This window comes from Ovis aries, chromosome 9 (genome assembly GCF_016772045.2).
Source record: "Ovis aries strain OAR_USU_Benz2616 breed Rambouillet chromosome 9, ARS-UI_Ramb_v3.0, whole genome shotgun sequence".
In the NCBI taxonomy this organism is placed as follows: Eukaryota; Metazoa; Chordata; class Mammalia; order Artiodactyla; family Bovidae; genus Ovis; species Ovis aries.
The window spans coordinates 88,991,230-89,009,612 of record NC_056062.1 but is presented as its reverse complement, the minus strand read 5'-3'; the positions used below and the strand labels follow the sequence as shown (position 1 = coordinate 89,009,612).

Below are 18,383 nucleotides of genomic sequence, written 5' to 3'. Positions count from 1 at the left end.
AAGAAATCCCAAGGCTGATCTCCTTCAGAATGGACTTGTTGGATCTCCTTGCAGTCCAAGGGACTCTCAAGAGTCTTCTCCAACACCACAGTTCAAAAGCAGCAATTCTTCAGTGCTCAGCTTTCTTCACAGTCCAACTCTCACATCCATACATGACCAGTGGAAAAACCAAATCCTTGACTAGATGGACCTTTGCTGGCAAAGTAATGTCTCTGCTTTTGAATATGCTATCTAGGTTGGTCATCACTTTTCTTCCAAGGAGTAAGCGTCTTTTAATTTCATGGCTGCAGTCACCATCTGCAGTGATTTTGAAGCCCCCCAAAATAAAGTCTGACACTGTTTCCACTTTTCCCCATCTATTTCCCATGAAGTGATGGGACCAGATGCCATGATCTACTATTAATTAAACCCCTTCTTTAAAACAGAAACGGAAGCAGAGAAATGTGGCTTGGGTCTCATGTCTTTTCATTTCTGCTCTTCTCCCTGCTTACTTTTTTCGCTTCCTTCATTTGTGTTCAGCTGATCTGTTTTTATTACTTAGTGATGGATGTGATGTAAGGAAGAAATTAGAAATGAGAAGGCTGCCTCTACTCTGCATTTCACACTTTGTTAAGCAAGTTTTCACTGCTTAGGGGCATGAGTGCTAAAGTTTCTATGAGTTGTCTCAATTTTCAGTCCCTGCTGCTATTGGCACAAATTGAAAGGCTATTTGGGTGCATTAAGGCCATGCCATCCTAAACGCATCATTGATCGAAAGGAGTCCTTTAATCGAGCTGTGGTTTGCATTTCCCATTTTAATGAAAATGATTTCATATCATCAGTATGCCCACTTTTAATCTGGGCTTATTTGTGTGGGCTTATATACTCTTACCTGGAAAATCCCATGAATGGAAGAGCCTGGTGGGCTGCAGTCCATGGGGTCGCTAAGAGTCGGACACGACTGAGTGACTTCACTTTCACTTTTCACTTTCATGCACTGGAGAAGGAAATGGCAACCCACTCTGGTGTTCTTGCCTGGAGAATCCCAGGGATGGGGGAGCCTGGTGGGCTGCCGTCTGTGGGGTCGCACAGAGTTGGACATGACTGAAGTGACTTAGCAGCAGCATATATTCCTCAGATGGTAAAGAATCTGCCTGCAATGTAGGAGACCCAGATTTGATCCCTGGGTCAGGAAGACTTCCTTGGAGAAGGGAAGGGCAACCCACTCCAGTATTCTTGCCTGGAGAAATCCTGACAAGAGAAGTCTGGCGGGCTACAGTCCCTGGGGTCGCAAAGAGTCGGACATGACTGAGCGACTAACGCTTTTACACTGTATTCCTCGTTTCATTAATATCACAATGTCTCATCCACATTTTCCTCTTTTACTACTAGAAGAGAGCTCCTTCTCAGTCGCCCTCTGTTATTCTTCTCCAGTGACTTCTTCCATAAATACTGTTTTTCTTGTTTTTCTTTTACAACCTTGGTCTTTTTCATGTCCCTTATGTTGAGCTTCTTATGATAGCAATTCTGTTATATGCTGGTCCCTAAAGATTTACCTCCAGTTGTATCCTCTCTCGCAGACTATATTATTTCCACCTCTGCACCTGGGGGCCTTAAAGTACCTTCCCTCTATTTGACTTTGTCTTTAGCCATAATCCTAGTTGATTATGTGCTTTAATTCCTTAAGTTTGTCAAGTTCTGTCTTGCCTCATGTCCCCAAGTCTTCATCTAAAAAACTGTCCTCTCTAGTTTGTTTTTCTTTTTTTTTTTTAACTAGAGAACTATTTCTGTTTAGATTTTCACAAAGATCATGTCTGATAATCTGACAATCTCCCCACCTCTGAGTCCTCCAATCTAAATTAAGTACCTTTGCCACCACACAAATTCTGTGTTCCCTTCATAGAAGTTAGCACGTTTTGGAGTTACGCATTTACTTAATTTGTTTATTGTTTGTCTCTTCCATCAGGCTGGTGATATTCAACTTTGGCTGCACGTGAGAATCACCTGGGAGGCCTAAAAAGTATTGATATGTGTGCTCTACCAGACCAGTTGAATTGCTGGGGATGGAGCCCAGACTTCTAAATTCTGGTGATTCTGATGCAGACCGTGAACTGAATACCCCAGCATCAAACAGCAGGCCTCTGAAGGACAAGAACCACCCTTTTCTGACATATACTGAATATATCCAGTTAGCACAGTGCCTGGCCCATAGCATTTCAGAATTATTTATTGAGTTTCACTGAATAGATGACACTAAAATTTCCCAGCTTTTGACGTGTAGTTCCATACATTCTCTCCATAGACAGTTCCTTCCTTCTGCCTGAGCTCACGTGAACTTTTTTTCCTTCATCTGGAATGCCTGCTTCTTCTTTCTCCTAGTTCATGCCGATTCACTTTTCAGGACTTTGCTTGACCAATATCTTCTCCAGGAGCTCTTACCAGTACCCCAGGGAGAAACATTCTCGATCTCTGTCCTACCACAGCTTGTGTTTCCTTCTCCCACCACATTTAACATGTTATTTGGGGATGTAAGTGCCTCCTTCCCCCACTTGTCTGTAAACTCCCTGGGGTTTTGGATCCTCTTGCATTCCTTTGAATCACTCATCATTCTCTAGGTTTAGTTTTGATTGTTGCCTTCACAACTGATTTAATGTCTCAAGATGAAAAACCCAAGGTCATCATTCCTTCTCTCTCCCTTAAGTTAGTAATCAGAGATGTGCAAAAATACTCATTTTGGAGTTCTTTGTAATAGCAAACACTTGGAAATTGATTATGATACATTCATAGACTGGAATACTATGCAGCTTTAAAAAGGAGGTTGTAGATTACTTCCTATGGTATATTGTGACGTGACAAAGCAAGTTTCACCCATAAGGGAGGTATGATGCTAATTTTATGAAACAAGCTGTAACTATCCATCAATCGATTTATAAAAGAGATAGGTTGAAATATATTAATAGTGGTTATTTATGGATGGTGGAGCTTTTGGCTTTGTGCTTTTATGTGTCTCCCATGTTAAAAATAATGACCATGTATTGCTTTGTAATTACAGCAAAATTTAAAAAATATGGCACTGATTATCCATTAACTGTGTGAGCTAAATGGAGGTAACTGATAGTTTGCTGAAGACATAAAAGGGGCAGAATCACCTTTCACTTCTTAAGGGAAAAGGTAGAATTAAGGGAAGGTATTTGGAATTAATGGGGTATGACAGTTGATGACTTCTGTATACACAAACCAACTTTTCAGACCACCCACACTCATATGATACAAGTAACGAAATCCATATTGTCTTATTCTGTTTTGAACTCTGAAAGCACATTATTGTTTTACAGAATTGCATCTCATAATTATTTTCATACTTTGGAACTCACCCTAGGCAGATTTTGTTTAAACTGTTCTCCTGACTTATATCTGAACTCCTCAAATATATTTATTTATGAGCCATGCATTTGAAAAATTGCAGGCACTCACCTTTTTGCAGACAAAGTCACCAGGTAAATAGACAATGGACTTCAATCTTAGCAGCATGTCATAAATCATCTGTGTGTCACAGCCCTAAAGAAAAAAATAATAAAGAGAAAAATGATCCTTATGGATACAGCTAAGAGGCAAATATTCCAAGAGATTTTAAAAGGCAGTGAAAATAAACAGTGATAGATTTTTGTCTGTGTTGATGCTAAAATATTAGTTGCCAGTAGATATGGACTTGTATTAGAAAAAAATATAGAAAAAAAACCCCTACAGTATAATAGAATTTAGATGCTGGTCAGATATATTGGATCCCCCTGGAGAAGGGACTAGCTACCCACTCCAGTATTCTTGCCTGGAAAATCTCATGGAGAGAGGAGCCTGGCAGGCTTAAGTCCATAGGGTCACAAAGAGTTAGATACAGCTGAGTAACTAAGCATGTACTCCTGCAGATATATTTGGGTTTTAATCCTGTTTCCACTACTTATTGCTATGTATCTACATATCTCATGGCCTTATTTTCCTAGTCTGTTAAATGGGAGTTAAATGGTACTAATTTTGTAATAGTAAAATTTTACTTATGTAAAACTTAACATTAGCTGAATAAATGATAAGTATTAAAGACTACGGTAATGTAATGGTAATAGCAATTGATTATTAATATATTAACACTGACAAATAAAATATTTCCACATCTTTTTCTTTTTAATAACATCTTTCATACTATTTGAGATATTACATTTGCAAACTTGTATGTTTTTCTTCCCCAACTTGTCATCTTCTTTAACTGTACTTAAGAGATACAAAAACAATATCTGCTAAATAAGTGACTGTTCATATTCACTTCAGTAGTGTAAGAAATAAATTTGATTTGTTTGAAAATCTGTGTATATTTGTTCTTTGTCTAAATAATTATAATTTATCTATGTGTGTGTGTGTGCTTAGTCACTGAGTCGAGTCCAACTCTTGGCGACCCCATGAAATGTAACCTGCAGGCTCCTCTGTCCCTGGGGATTCTTCAGGCTGGAATACTGGAGTGAGTGGCCATTTCCTTCTCCAGGGGATCTTCCAGACCCAGGGAACTAACCCACGTCTCCCACATTGCAGGCAGATGCTTTACCATCTGAGCCACCAGGGAAACCAATAATTTATCTACAAAATAGGTTAAAGAAAAATCTGTAGATGTTCCAAAAATCTCACCTCACATAGTGATTTTGAATTTTCTACTTTCATTAGACTTTCCACTCCCCATAGTCAACAAAAGAGTCCAAAGTGCAGTACTTGGGTGCAATCTCAAAAATGACAAAATGATCTCTGTTCAGTCCAAGGCAAACCATTCGATATCATAGTAATCCAAGTCTATGCCCCAAGCAGTAATGCTGAAGAAGCTGAAGTCGAACCATTCTATGAAGACCTAAAAGACCTTATAGAACTAAGACTCAAAAAAGAAGTCCTCTTCATTAGAAGGGACTGGAATGCAAAAGTAGGAAGTCAAGAGATACCTGGAAGAGCAGGCAAATTTGCGCTTGGAGTACAAATGAAGCAGGGCAAGACTAACAGTTTTGCCAAGAGAACACACTGATCATAGGAAACACCTTCTTCCAACAACACAAGAGAAGACTCTACACATGGACATCACCAGATGGTCAACACTGAAATCAGATTGATTATATTGTTTGCAGCCAAAGATGGAGAAGTTCTATGCAGTCAACAAAAACAAGACCAGGAGCTGACTGTGGCTCAGATCATGAACTCCTTATTACCAAATTCAGACTCAAATTGAAGAGAGTAGGGAAAACCACTAGACCATTCAGGTACGACTTAAATCAAATCCCTTACATTGCATTACAGTGGAAGTGACAAATAGATTCAAGGGATTTGATCTGATAGGCAGAGTGCCTGAAGAACTATGGATGGAGGTTTGTGACATTGTGCAGTAGGCAGTGATCAAGATGGTCCCCAAGAAAAATAAATGAAAAATGATTGTTTGATGAGGCCTTACAAATAGCTGAGAAAAGAAGAGAAGCTAAAGGCAAAGGTGAAAAGGAAAGATATACCCATTTGAATGCAGAGTTCCAAAGAATAGCAAGGAGAGATAGAAAGCCTTCCTCAGTGATCAATGCAAAGAGATAGAGGAAAACAATAGAATGGGAAAGAATAGAGATCTCTTCAAGAAAATTAGAGATACCAAGAGAACATTTCATGCAAAGATGGGCTTAAGAAAGGACAGAAATGGTATGGACCTAACAGAAGCTATTAAGATATTAAGAAGAGGTGGCAAGAATACACAGAAGAACTGTACAAAAAAGATCTTCATGACCCAGATAACAACGATGGTGTGATCATTCAGCTAGAGCCAGACATCCTGGAATGCGAAGTCAAGTGGCCCTTAGGAAGCATCATATGAATAAAGCTAGTAGAGGTAATGGAATTCCAGTTGAGCTATTTCAAATCCTGAAAGATGATGCTGTGAAAGTGCTGCACTCAATATGCCAACAAACAGGGAAAACTCAGCCGTGGCCACTGGACTGGAAAAGTTCAGTTTTCATTCCAATCCAAAAGAAAGGCAATGCCAAAGAATGCTCAAACTACCACACAATTGCACTCATCTAACACACTAGCAAAGTAATGCTCAAAATTCTCCAAGCTAGGCTTCAACAGTTTGTGAACCATGAACTTCCACATGTTCAAGCTGTATTTAGAAAAGGCAGAGGAACCAGAGATCAAATTGCCAACATCCACTGGATCATCGAAAAAGCAAGAGAGTTCCAGAAAAACATCTATTTCTGCTTTATTGACTATGCCAAAGCCTTTTACTATGTGGACCACAATAAACTGTGGAAAATTCTTGCAGAGATGGCAATACAAGATCACCTGACCTGCTTCCTGAGAAATCTGTGTGCAGGTCAGGAAGCAACAGTTAGAACTGGACATGGAACAACAGACTGATTCTAAATAGGAAAAGGAGTATGTCAAGGCTATATATTGTTACCCTGCTTATTTAACTTATATGCAGAGCACATCATGAGAAACACTGGGCTGGATGAAGCACAAGCTGGAATCAATATTGCCGGGAGAAATATCAATAACCTCAGATATGTAGATGACACCATCCTTATGGCAGAAAGTGAAGAACTAAAGAGCCTCTTGATGAAAGTGAAAAAGGAGAGTGAAAAAGTTGGCTTAAAACTCAACATTCAGAAAACGAAGATCATGGCATCAGGTTCGATCACTTCATGGCAAATAGATGGGGAAACAGTGGAAACAGTGAGAGAGTTTATTTTTGGGGGCTCCAAAATCACTGCAGATGGTGACTGCAGCCATGAAAAGACGCTTGCTCCTTGAAAGAAAATCTATGACCAACCTAGACAGCATATTATAAAGCAGAGACATTACTTTGCCAACAAATGTCTGTCTAGTCAAAGCTACATACATGACTTTTCCAACAGTCATGTATGAATGTGAGAGTTGGACTACAAAGAAAGCTGAGCACCAAAGAATTGATGCTTTTGAACTGTGGTGTTGGAGAGGACTCTTGAGAGTCCCTTGGACTGCAAGGAGATTCAATCAGTCCATTCTAAAGGAGATCAGTCCTGGGTGTTCATTGGAAGGACTGATGCTGAAGCTGAAGCTCCAATACTTCGGCCACCTCATGCGAAGAACTGACTCATTTGAAAAGATCCAGATACTGGGAAAGATTGAAGGCAGGAGGAGAAGAGGATGAAAGAGGATGAGATGGTTGGATGGCATCACCGACTCGATGGACATGAGTTTGAGCAAGCTCCAGGAGTTGGTGATGGGCATCGAAGCCTGGCGTGCTGCAGTCAGTGGCGTCACAAAGAGTCGGACAAGACTGAGTGACTGAACTGAACTGACTTTCATCAAATATTTTTAGTTTTCCCTCCCAGAACTGTTAGCATGTAGCTGTTTTCTTTTTGTGCTTGTCCCTGTTCATTTTTTAGGAACATTATTATTTTCAGATAATTAATCCCATGTAGAAAAGCAAAGTATCTACCCCCAGTTCATGGATTGGATAATAATTTCTTTAGCACTCATGCTGCTGCTGCTAAGTCGCTTTAACCATGTCCGACTCTGTGCGACTCCATAGACAGCAGCCCACCTGGGTCCCCCATCCCTGAGATTCTCCAGGCAAGAACACTGGAGTGGGGTGCCGTTTCCTTCTCCAATGCATGAAAGTGAAAAGTGAAAGTGAAGTCAGTCAGTTGTGTCTGACTCTTGACCCCATGGACTGTACCTACCAGGCTCCTCCATCCATGGGATTTCCCAGGCAAGAGTACTGGAGTGGGGTGCCATTGCCTTCTCCAATAGCAATCATAGGTTTCCATAATAATTTCAGTAGCAAACATTTGACCTAGATCCATATAAAATTTACACCTCAGGCTTGCTTGACTGATAAGGAAAGTTAATGATTTATGATTGAAGTATTTTCAAATAGCCATGGGTGAGAAGCATTCAGATGAACTTGAAGCTAGGATTTAACAATTTATTCGAGAAGCTATAGCTTTTGGTTCTCTTGAAAAGAGAGAAAGGCTTCTTAACACAGTCCAACACGTAATGACGAGAAGCTGCTATGAGCCATGCCCTTGGTCCAATCAGAGGTGAAAGAGAGTGAGTCTAGTTGGGAATAATGTTTTAAGTAAACAGAAAAACAGTAATTTGTGGTAAAAGTTAATCATGCTGTAAGTTATGTCATATAAATACCCACAAAACTTTTCAGAGGCGGGGGCGCTTACTTCTGCCTGGGAGTGCAGACAGGAGACGGGAGATGGGAAGAAGGTGCTCATGTGGGCCACAAAGCAGAGTCATTTGATGAGTGTGATTTATATCTGCATTTATTTTGATGTGCAAAGGTCCTTTGAGGAAGAGAGAAGTGTGCCGCTTCTTTCTTTGTTATATACTTGCTTAGTGCAAAATGTATAATTTTTACTTATACTGACTTTATCTCTACCATGTCTCATAGGTTATCGTATTTGTTAAGGCAAATGACAAACATTAACTTCTTCCTAAAATTTATCATTCTGCTTTTAGTAAAGCTTCTCAAACTCTATGGCTCAAGTGTTCTATTCCTTTCAATGCTTTCACTGATTCAGAGAAATTTCATTTCAGAAATTGGTGTTCTGATCACTCAGAACTCTGTTAGGGAAAAAACACTTTATTTTAAGATCTCCCCCACTAAAGGAAGTTCGTGTTTTCAATATTTCAGAGGAAATTCATTAGAAATATATTTGGAAGTTCTTAAAGCTTAAGCGTGACTAGAATATCACTGCAATGAAGGTGACTCTCAATTTTTTGTGCTTATGGAGAATAATGGGTCTCCCTAGTGGCTCAGATGGTAAAGAACCTGCCTGTAATGCAGGAGACCTGGGTTTGATCCCTGGATTGGGAAGATTCCCTGGAAGAGGGTATGGCAACACACTTCAGTGTCCTTGCCTGGAGAATCCCCTGGACAGAGGAGCCTGGACAGAAAGAGTCAGACATGAATGACACAACTTACCATGCATGGAGAATAATAGCATTGCAAATGATCAGAAAGAAAAGATTTAAAAAAAAATCTACTTACATTTATTTTGATGTGCATAATTTGAAATTTGATGTTTTTGGCTTTAACTTTTACATTTCTTGCAGTCCCTTGGACTGCAAAGAGATCCAATGGGTCCATCCTAAAGGAAATCAGTCCTGAATATTCACTGGAAGGGCTGATGCTGAAGCTGAAACTCCAATACTTTGGCCACCTGATGCGAAGAACCGACTCATTGGAAAAGACCCTGATGCTGGTGAAGACTGAAGGCGGGAGGAGAAGGGGATGACAGAGGATGAGATGGTTGGATGGCATTACCGACTCGATGGACATGAGTTTGAGTAGGCTCTGGGAGTTGGTGATGGACAGGGAGGTCTGGAGTGCTGCAGTCCATGGGGTCGCAAAGAGTCGGACACGACTGAGCGACTGAACTGAACTGAGCTGAACTGAGGCCAAAATAAAGTTTTTATTCCTGAAACAATTCCTGCTGGAATGAACTTTGATGAAAATTCCCAACTGTGTTACGTTAATAGGAATGATTAATTATTTGAAGTGTTGTTTTCCTATGGCAACAATCCCATAAATGTAAAGATGTATGCGGCAGTATCATTTTCAGTACTGAACAGACTGGAAACAAGAAAAGCACGATCTGCGGGCAGAGAAAAGTACTGACGATGTATGTGTGGGTTGCAATAGCATACAGCGGTTAAAATCAATACCCCGGTTCTCTCTCTCTCTACATATGGTTGAATTCAACAAATCGTGTGTTCTGCACAAAAACAAGCCATAGAATATGTTCACTATGACTCCAACTGTGAAAAAAACTGAACAAAATAATACTGCCAGTCACTGATGTTTATAGATAAAAAGTAAGATAAAAATGAGGATTGGAAGGCTATTCTTAAAATTATCTTAGTGGCCACCTCTGGGGAGGGAGAAAGGAGAATGGAACTGGATTGAAGAACTGATTAGACCTCAACTGTAACTTTTATTAATAATAGTAAAAATAAAGTAAAACACACGTCCTAGGATTTCTTGTAGGAACAAAATCCTCTTCGAGAAGGACCACATTTCACGTTGTCTTTTCTACCTTTCAGGTTAACTCACTGGCAGAAAGCACTATAAAGAAACCTAATTAACGGAAAGTATTGGACCAAACTAGGAGATAAACCTTAAAGTAACTTAGCAAACAATTAGTGCTTTCTTCAGTAGAAATGCCCAAATACTTAAAAGGAGAGCTTTTAGCTTATGTCTTGGATTTCCTCAGAGAAAAATATATGAACTATTACAAATATATATTTTTATCAACATACTTGCATAAAATAAGTATTAATTCATGTAAATAAGCCATAGCGATTGTATGTTAGAAAAAAAAATCTACAACTTAAACCTCATCAATTGATTCTGGACCCTAATGATTGCTTTGTGGACAGGTTGCCACTGGCCTTGAAGGCAATTGTGATTTAGGACTAGGTCTTTCCTTTCTCTCTTAGTGAAATAAAATTTGTGTTAGGAAGCCGTTATATCTTATGATGTATTTGAGAATACTTATCTCCTCCCCCTCCCCTGCCAAATGATTTTCTTGAGATACAGTTTGCTCCATTATTATATGATTTAAAAGAATCACATCCCAGGGTCGGCATTTTTTTCTTTATAATGCAGCTCCATTTCCTTTATAGAAGTAATTAGGAAAAATTTCTGATTCTCAGAAAGTCAGCACACAGCCATTGTTTCATAAATGTTCCTTTTTCTATAAAGCGAGCGTACCTGTGAGAGTGTCAATATTCACTTTTGTATGTATTCATCATACATTTGCATTACATTTTATCTTCTTATATTTTTTGTTTAATTTTTTTTTTTTTTTGTATCTGTTTAATTCTCTTAACCTCCCTTGTGAGGCCTGACATTCATTAACACATTGTCAACACTCTTGGATTTTAGATGAGGGAACAGAGGCTCAGGACGTCTATTGACTCTTCAGCTGAGGTCACGTGTGGAAGATATGTCGGAAGAAGACTCACCAGGGCCTGTGCAGGGGGAGCACGCTGTTTAATCTGCACTCTGAGCAACAGGGCAAGACAGTGGCTTCCATCTCCCCGGTGCCTTGCCAGGGCAGGGGGCATGCCAGGTACTAAATAAATAAGGCCTGACATCCGTCATGAAGTTGTTAGAAAGCATTCTCTTTTTAACAATGGGAAGTTCAGTGCCGTATAAAGTTGGATTTATATTTGAATAAGGCTACTGGAGATTTGAATGAAGTTGGGAGAAATTCTATTTTTATTCAACACATGAGCTATATGTTAGATGAATGTTCCCATAGGCAGGAAGTCCTTTTAATACCGGCTAACTCTGAACACAATTGTCAAGTTGGTAAAATTTATCTGTGGGTGCTAACCTTCTCAGTCTTGAAGGATTTCTCCATTTCTAAGCTCATTCTCCCTAAGTTATTTGAAAAGAACTCAAGATATTATCAGTACTATATAACTCACTGGGACTTTCAGTCACCCTCAAGTATAAGCAAGAATCTTCAAGGCTTTTCTCAACTCAGCCCTGTTTGTTATAAGAGGCCTTGCTCTGTCCCATCTGAAACTGCGCTCACACTAAGCCAGGGATGGGTGATACGTCTAGACAGGAATTCTGAACCCAGTCGCCCATATTATCGACTATGCCAGTCATGTTATTGATTGGTAGCTTTGGGAGCAGCAAAGTCAAATGTGATAAATAATTTGCAAGGTATTATGATGGCATAACTTATTGAGTTCTAAGTGATCTTACATAGAACCCTATACTTCATATTTGCAAACACGAAGACAGTCATTTCCATCAGGCTTTCCCTGAGAACTAACAATAATTCTCTTTTTCTAGGAGCCTCAGTATCACAGTCAAAATGAGAAGTCACAAGCTGGATGCAACCCCGAGGATGAATCTAACCAATCTTCCTAGGATCAAGCATGGCCACACACTGGTTTTACCTGCGTGAAAGCTCCTCTGTGGCTGAATCAGTTTTATTCCTAAGGGACAGTAATAATAATCACAATATATGAATAATGTACTTATACCTGATGTATTGATATAAGCGCTTTGTATGTTTTGAGTTACTGAATTATCACACAACAGCCAACGATGTCATCTTGTTTATGTAAAGTTTGCCTACCTTCTGGGAGGCACTGGGGAGAAGTGACCACCGGGCACAGGGTCTGAGGCACCGCACTGGTGCTTTAGAGAGAGTGACTGCTCAGCAGGTTTCGCTGAGTGGAGTTCATCTGGGTTAAAAGCTCAATGTCAGAATACTTTCAACAGGTCTAGCAACAGTATTTGGAGAAGGCAATGGCACCCCACTCCAGTACTCTTACCTGGAAAATCCCATGGACGGAGGAGCCTGCAGGCTGCAGTCCATGGGGTCGATGAGAGTCGGACACGACTGAGCGACTTCCCTTTCACTTTTCACTTTCATGCATTGGAGAAGGAAATGGCAACCCACTCCAGTGTTCTTGCCTGGAGAATCCCAGGGACAGCGGAGCCTGGTGGGCTGCCTTCTATGGGGTCGCAGACTCGGACACAACTAGAGCGACTTCGCAGCAGCAGCAGCTGCAGCAGCCGCCGCCGCCACAGTATTACTAATACCACCGTGGTTAAACATAAAGTTAAAAATGAAAAGTAGTAAGCCTCCTGCAATGCTCTGATTTCAGGCCCCTGGGAAGAAATATGTGAACAGGTGGACCCTTGGGTGAAGGGAAGAAATAACAGTGACTTTCCCACCCCACCCCTGGCGCAGTCTTTCACTCAAGGACCAAACCCGTCTCCGCGTGCTTCCTGCCTCTGACGTCACAGCCTTTCCAGGCTCTGCTTGCCGCACCAGGACGAGTCCCAGCCGCCCCTGAGGGGTCCTGTTTGGGAAGCGGTCCGCATTGTTGCCGGAGCAGCAGACGGTGAGACGCTTCGCGCTTCCCTTGACAGGCCCGTGGCACCTCCGTTTCCAGTTTGGTGTCTTTCCTTTCCTACCTTGGAGCTGGGGCTCTGTGTGCTCAGCCGTGTCCAGCTCTTTGCGAACCCCTGGACGCCCATGGAATTTTCCAGGCGAGAATTCTGGAGTGGGTTGCCATTTCCTACTCCCGGGTCTTCCCACCCCAGGGATGGAGCTCGCGTGTCTGTGTCTCTTGCATTGACAGATGGACACCACCGCTCCATCTGGGAAAGCGAAAGTCTCTCAATCGTGTCCGACTCTCTGCGACCCCATGGGCTATACAGTCCATGGAATGCTCCAGGCCAGAACACTGGAGGGGGCAGCCTTTCCCTTCTCCAGGGGATCTTCCCGACCCAAGAATCCAACCGGGGTCTCTTGCATTGCAGGTGGATTCTTTACCAGCTGAGCTATCAGGGAAGCCGATCCAGTAAGTCCTACCAATAAGCTGCTGCTGCTGCTAAGTCGCTTCAGTCGTGTCCGGCTCTGTGCGACCCCATAGACAGCAGCCCACCAGGGTCCCCCGTCCCTGGAATTCTCCAGGCAAGAACACTGGAGTGGGTTGCCGTTTCCTTCTCCAGTGCATGAAAGTGAAAAGTGAAAGGAAAGTCGCTCAGTTGTGTTCGACTCTTAGCGACCCCATGGACTGTAGCCCACCCGGCTCCGCCGTCCATGGGATTTTCCAGGCAAGAGTCCTAGAGTGGGGCGCCATTGCCTTCTCCGTACCGATAAGCAGGGGGCTCTTTTTCAGTTTCTAAAGAATGCAATCTTAATTCTACACACTAGGTGGCGCAACAGAACTTTCACTAAATTTTCTCCCATTTTTTGGTAATTTAGCGGTGGACACGAAATGTGATTTCCTTAGCATTTAATTTGATAAAACATATTTTAAAATCAATACAAAAGTAATAAATCAACAGATAGGAAGGGAAATTGTCCAACCTCATAGGAATGAATCATTCCTTATTAGCTTAATACTTGAGTTTGGGCTGGAAAAAGAGACCCATTTTTGTGGGAAAAAAAAAAGTCAAAAAATGACTATTCATCTCCAAGCTCTTTGGAAACTCTGATCATCCCATGTAGAAGGAGCAAATCTTACTAATTCACCACAATTGACTGAAGCAACGTTTTAGTGAAAGTCTGTGACTTTAGGTCTACCTGCTTTGAACAAGAGGGGGAAAACCATATGAGCTACAAGGTCTTAGTAGGAGAGTAGCAAAGAGTGTGTAAATTTAGGTGTCTGGTGTGAAACTAATCGACGTGCTGAGTCTAAGTCTATGACGTTCACCGCAGGGTGCTATGTTGCTGTTTTTTGACTCTGGGGACAATTCTCAGCATCTTACCACTTATTTAGACAGGGCTGGTGGGGAGCTGAAAGGTCTCATCACCGAGCTGCTAAGACTGTAGCCTGTGCAGTAAAAATTTGCTTCCCGCTCTTTGGCCTCAGTCAGGTAAATAGTTTCTGCTTTCTGTAAAATGAGGGGTCATAAAACTTTTCTCAGAGACTTGCTGTGAGAATTAACTGGGAGAAGATAGCAAGGAAGATGATATAGTACAATCAGAACCCAATAAACAGCAGCTATGATTTTTGAGAAGTAAAGAACCCATCTGACAATGCAGGAGACATAAGAGATAAGAGTTTGATCCCTGGGTGGGGAAGATCCCCTGGAGGAGGGCATGGCAACCCACTCCAGGACTCTTGCCTGGAGAATCCCATGAGCAGAGGAGCCTGGTGGGCCACAGTTCATGGGGTCACAAAGAGTTGGACACGACTGAGCAACGTAGCACGCATACACACAAAGCAAGGTCCACTCCATTATGTGCGTTGGCCTCATCCAATAAACTGAAGGCCTTCAGAGAAAAAAGTCTTAAGTTCCCTGAGGAGCAGGGCAATCTGCCTCCAGATTGCCTTTGGATTTGAGCTGCAACAGTAACACTTTCCAGGGTTTCCAACAAGCTGACCTGTCCTGAAGGTTTTGGATCTGTCGGTCCTCATGATTACATGAGCCCTTCTTTAAAATAAATCCCCCGTCCAGTCGTGCCCAACTCTGAGACACCCTGGACTGCAGCCCGCCATGGGATTCTCCAGGCAAGAGTGCTGGAGTGTGCTGTCATTTCCTTCTCCAGGGGATCTTCCCATCCCAGGGACCACCTGAATCTCCTGCATCTCCACCACTGGCAGGCTGATTCTCGGGAGTACCCTAATACAGGGGCCATAAGACAGTCGGGTCCAGCAAGGTATGCGGTGACAGCCCCGGGAATGAAAGATCCGGGGCAGCATGGACCACTTTCATGGAACATTGTCCGTATAATTTGTGATGCTCCAGCATGACTTACATTACTTTCATTAAAGCATTAGGACACTCACTGTTTCCCTAGTAAATAAACAAGTTTCACAAGGTTAAAAGGAAAGAAATACAAGCACGTTGTTCTTTGGAATGGAAAAGGTCAGTTTTCATTTGAATCCCAAAGAAAGGCAATGCCAAAGAATGTTCAAACTACCGCACAGGTGCACTCACCTCACATGCTAGCAAAGTAATGCTCAAAATTCTCCTAGTCAGACTTCAATAATACGTGAACTGTGAACTTCCAGATGTTCAAGCTGGATTTAGACAAGGCAGAGGAACCAGAGATCAAATTGCTGACATTGGTTGGATCATCGAAAAAGCAAGAGAGTTCCAGAAAAACATCTACTTCTGCTTTAGTGACTATGCCAAAGCCTTTGACTGTGTGGGTCACCACAAACTGTGGAAAATTCTTCAGTGGGCATACCAGACCACCTGACCTGCCTCTTGAGAAACCTGTATGCAGGTCAGGAAGCAAAAGTTAGAAGTGGACATGGAACAACAGACTGGTTCCAAATGGGGAAAGGAGTACGTTAAGGCTGTATAACATCACCCTGCTTATTTAACTTACATGCAGAGTACATCATGGGAAATGCCTGGCTGGATGAAGCACAAGCTGGAATCAAGATTGCCGGGAGAAATATCAATAACCTCAGATATGCAGATGACACCACCCTTATGGTAGAAAGTGAAGAAGAGCTAAAGAGCCTCTTGATGAAAGTGCAAGAGGAGAGTGAAAAAGTTGGCTTAAAACTCAACATTCAGAAAACTAAGATTATGACATCCGGTCCCATCACTTCATGGGAAATAGATGCAGAAACAATGGAAACAGTGACACACTTTATTTTTGGGGGCTCCCAAATCACTGCAGATGGTGGCTGCAGCCATGAAATTAAAAGACGCTTACTCCTTGGAAGGAAAGTTATGATCAATCTAGACAGCATATTAAAAAGCAGAGACGTGACTGCTAAAAAAGGTCGGTCTAGTCAAGGCTATGGGTTTCCCAGGAGTCATGTATGGATATGAGCATTGGAATATAAAGAAAACTGAGTGCTGATGAATTGATGCTTTTGAACTATGGGGTTGGAGAAGACTCTTGAGAGTCCCTTGGACTGTAAGAAGATCCAACCAGTCCATCCTAAAGGAAATCAGTCCTGAATATTCATTGGAAGGACTGATGTTGAAGCTGAAACTCCAATCCTTTGGCCACCTGATGCAAAGAAATGACTCATTTGAAGAGACTCTGATGCTGGGAAAGATTGAAGGTGGGAGGAGAAGGGGACGACAGAGGATGAGATGATTGGATGGCATCACCAACTCGATGGACATGAGTTTCAGTAAACTCCGGGAGTTGGTGATGGACAGCGAGGCCTGGCGTGCTGCAGTCCATGGGGCTGCAGAGTTGGACACGACTGAGTGGCTGAACTGAACTGAACTGTCCTTTTAAAAATTGAATACAATGCACAATTAGAGCAACAGACACATATCTTTGGAAAAGCTGAAACGAGTTTATTCTAATTTGTTAGTTTATTCTAATTTATTTAGCATAGACTCATTTTCTGGTGCTGCATTGCAAACAAATTCTCCCACATCTGCATCCCTTCACACATTTACAAAGTGGAGAAAAGTCCTTGTGAAATTTCTGATTGAAGATTCAAGATACAAACTTAAAAGTATTCTTTCAGTTCAGTCGCTCAGTCATGTCCAGCTCTTGGCATAAAGTATTCTTTAGGGCATCTTACACTAGGTATTTGTGAATTAAGTGATTTTCAAGTACTTTTAATTTACCCTAATCCTGAAGATTGGAAAGACACAAAGCATGCCCGCCAGCTCCCAGTCCTGGTGTCCTTCTGTGTGTGTGTACGTGTGTGTGTGCGTGCGTGTGTGTGTGTGTGCACGAACTCTCTCTCTTTTTCTCTCTGTTCCTGCCTGCTGGCCTTTAAAAGATATGGAAAATCCATTTTCAGGGAGAATTCAAGATATGGAGGTTGTTAACAGTTGCCAGTCACTATTTTTTTGTTATCCCTGGATGTTCTGTTCTATTCCAAGTATCCCCATTTCTTGTCTTTGTAAAACTGAAATCTGTGATGTTGGTTTCCTCCTTTCCAGCTTCCTTGGCCTGCAGGATCGGGCCCGCATGCCTTGGCCTGGCTTCAGCTGACCTTTCTAGACTGCCTAGCTGTTGCCACATGCTCTGGTCCTAACGAGTGACAACAAGGCTGCTGCCTGGGAGCCACCCTCTTTTCACTCCGAAGCTGCCCCCTTTTCACTCCGAAGCCGCCTGGTGGACACAATGGTTTTCTCTTGTGCCTCTGACCCTCGAGGGCAGAGGTGACTCTCTGTGAACTCTGACTGAATGAGAAGCGACGCGTCAACTGGGTATAATTCATGAGCTAAGGGTGTAGGATTCCCTAGTCAGTCTATTTCCTCCCTAGGAAAATAACAAATTTGTGTCAACTACAAAGATTGTCTTTGTAAGATTTAGAAAAGAAATAAATTTAGGAATTTTTCCATACCTGCTTATTTTCTACTTCACTGGCTTTAGGGAAAAAGATAACTTTTCTCATTTAACAGAAATATAAATGGAAATGGGTTCTTTCTGGAAGGAACTACATCTTTAATGGAAATGTCAGGGAAGAATGAATCTATGTTTATGAATAATGGTGGCAACATGTGATGATCTAACCTTTTTTTCTCAATCAGATATTGTTGATTTTATGGATTTCCAAAAATATATGCAAAAACAAAAGAAACATAACTTCGAGCCTGGAAAACTGATAACTTCCCAAGTCAGAGATAATTCTGTAAAAGTCATTGGTGTATCAGTTAAAGGTTTTGTTTTCTTAAACATAGCTCTGGTTGTTCTCACTTAGTCTCAATTAAGCCAGTCATTGATGTGCAAGTCACTCATTGGTGTCTGACTCTTTGCGACCCCATGGACCATAGCCGCCAGGCTCCTCTGTCCATGGGATTCTCTAGGCAGGAATACGGAGTGGGTTGCCTTGCCCTCCTCCATGGGATCTTCCCGACCCAGGGATCGAACGCGCGTCTCTAACATCTCCTGCTTTGGCAGGCAGATTCTTTACCA

General features: G+C 41.9%; 1 protein-coding gene across 1 annotated transcript in view; it reads right to left on the bottom strand.

Moving 5' to 3' along the window:
* CNGB3 (cyclic nucleotide gated channel subunit beta 3) overlaps positions 1-18,383 on the bottom strand; it is a 183,074-nt gene that overhangs the window by 32,998 nt on the left and 131,693 nt on the right. Inside the window, 1 exon segment of the mRNA NM_001143664.1 lies at positions 3,454-3,537. Coding sequence (NP_001137136.1) covers positions 3,454-3,537 — 84 coding nt within the window.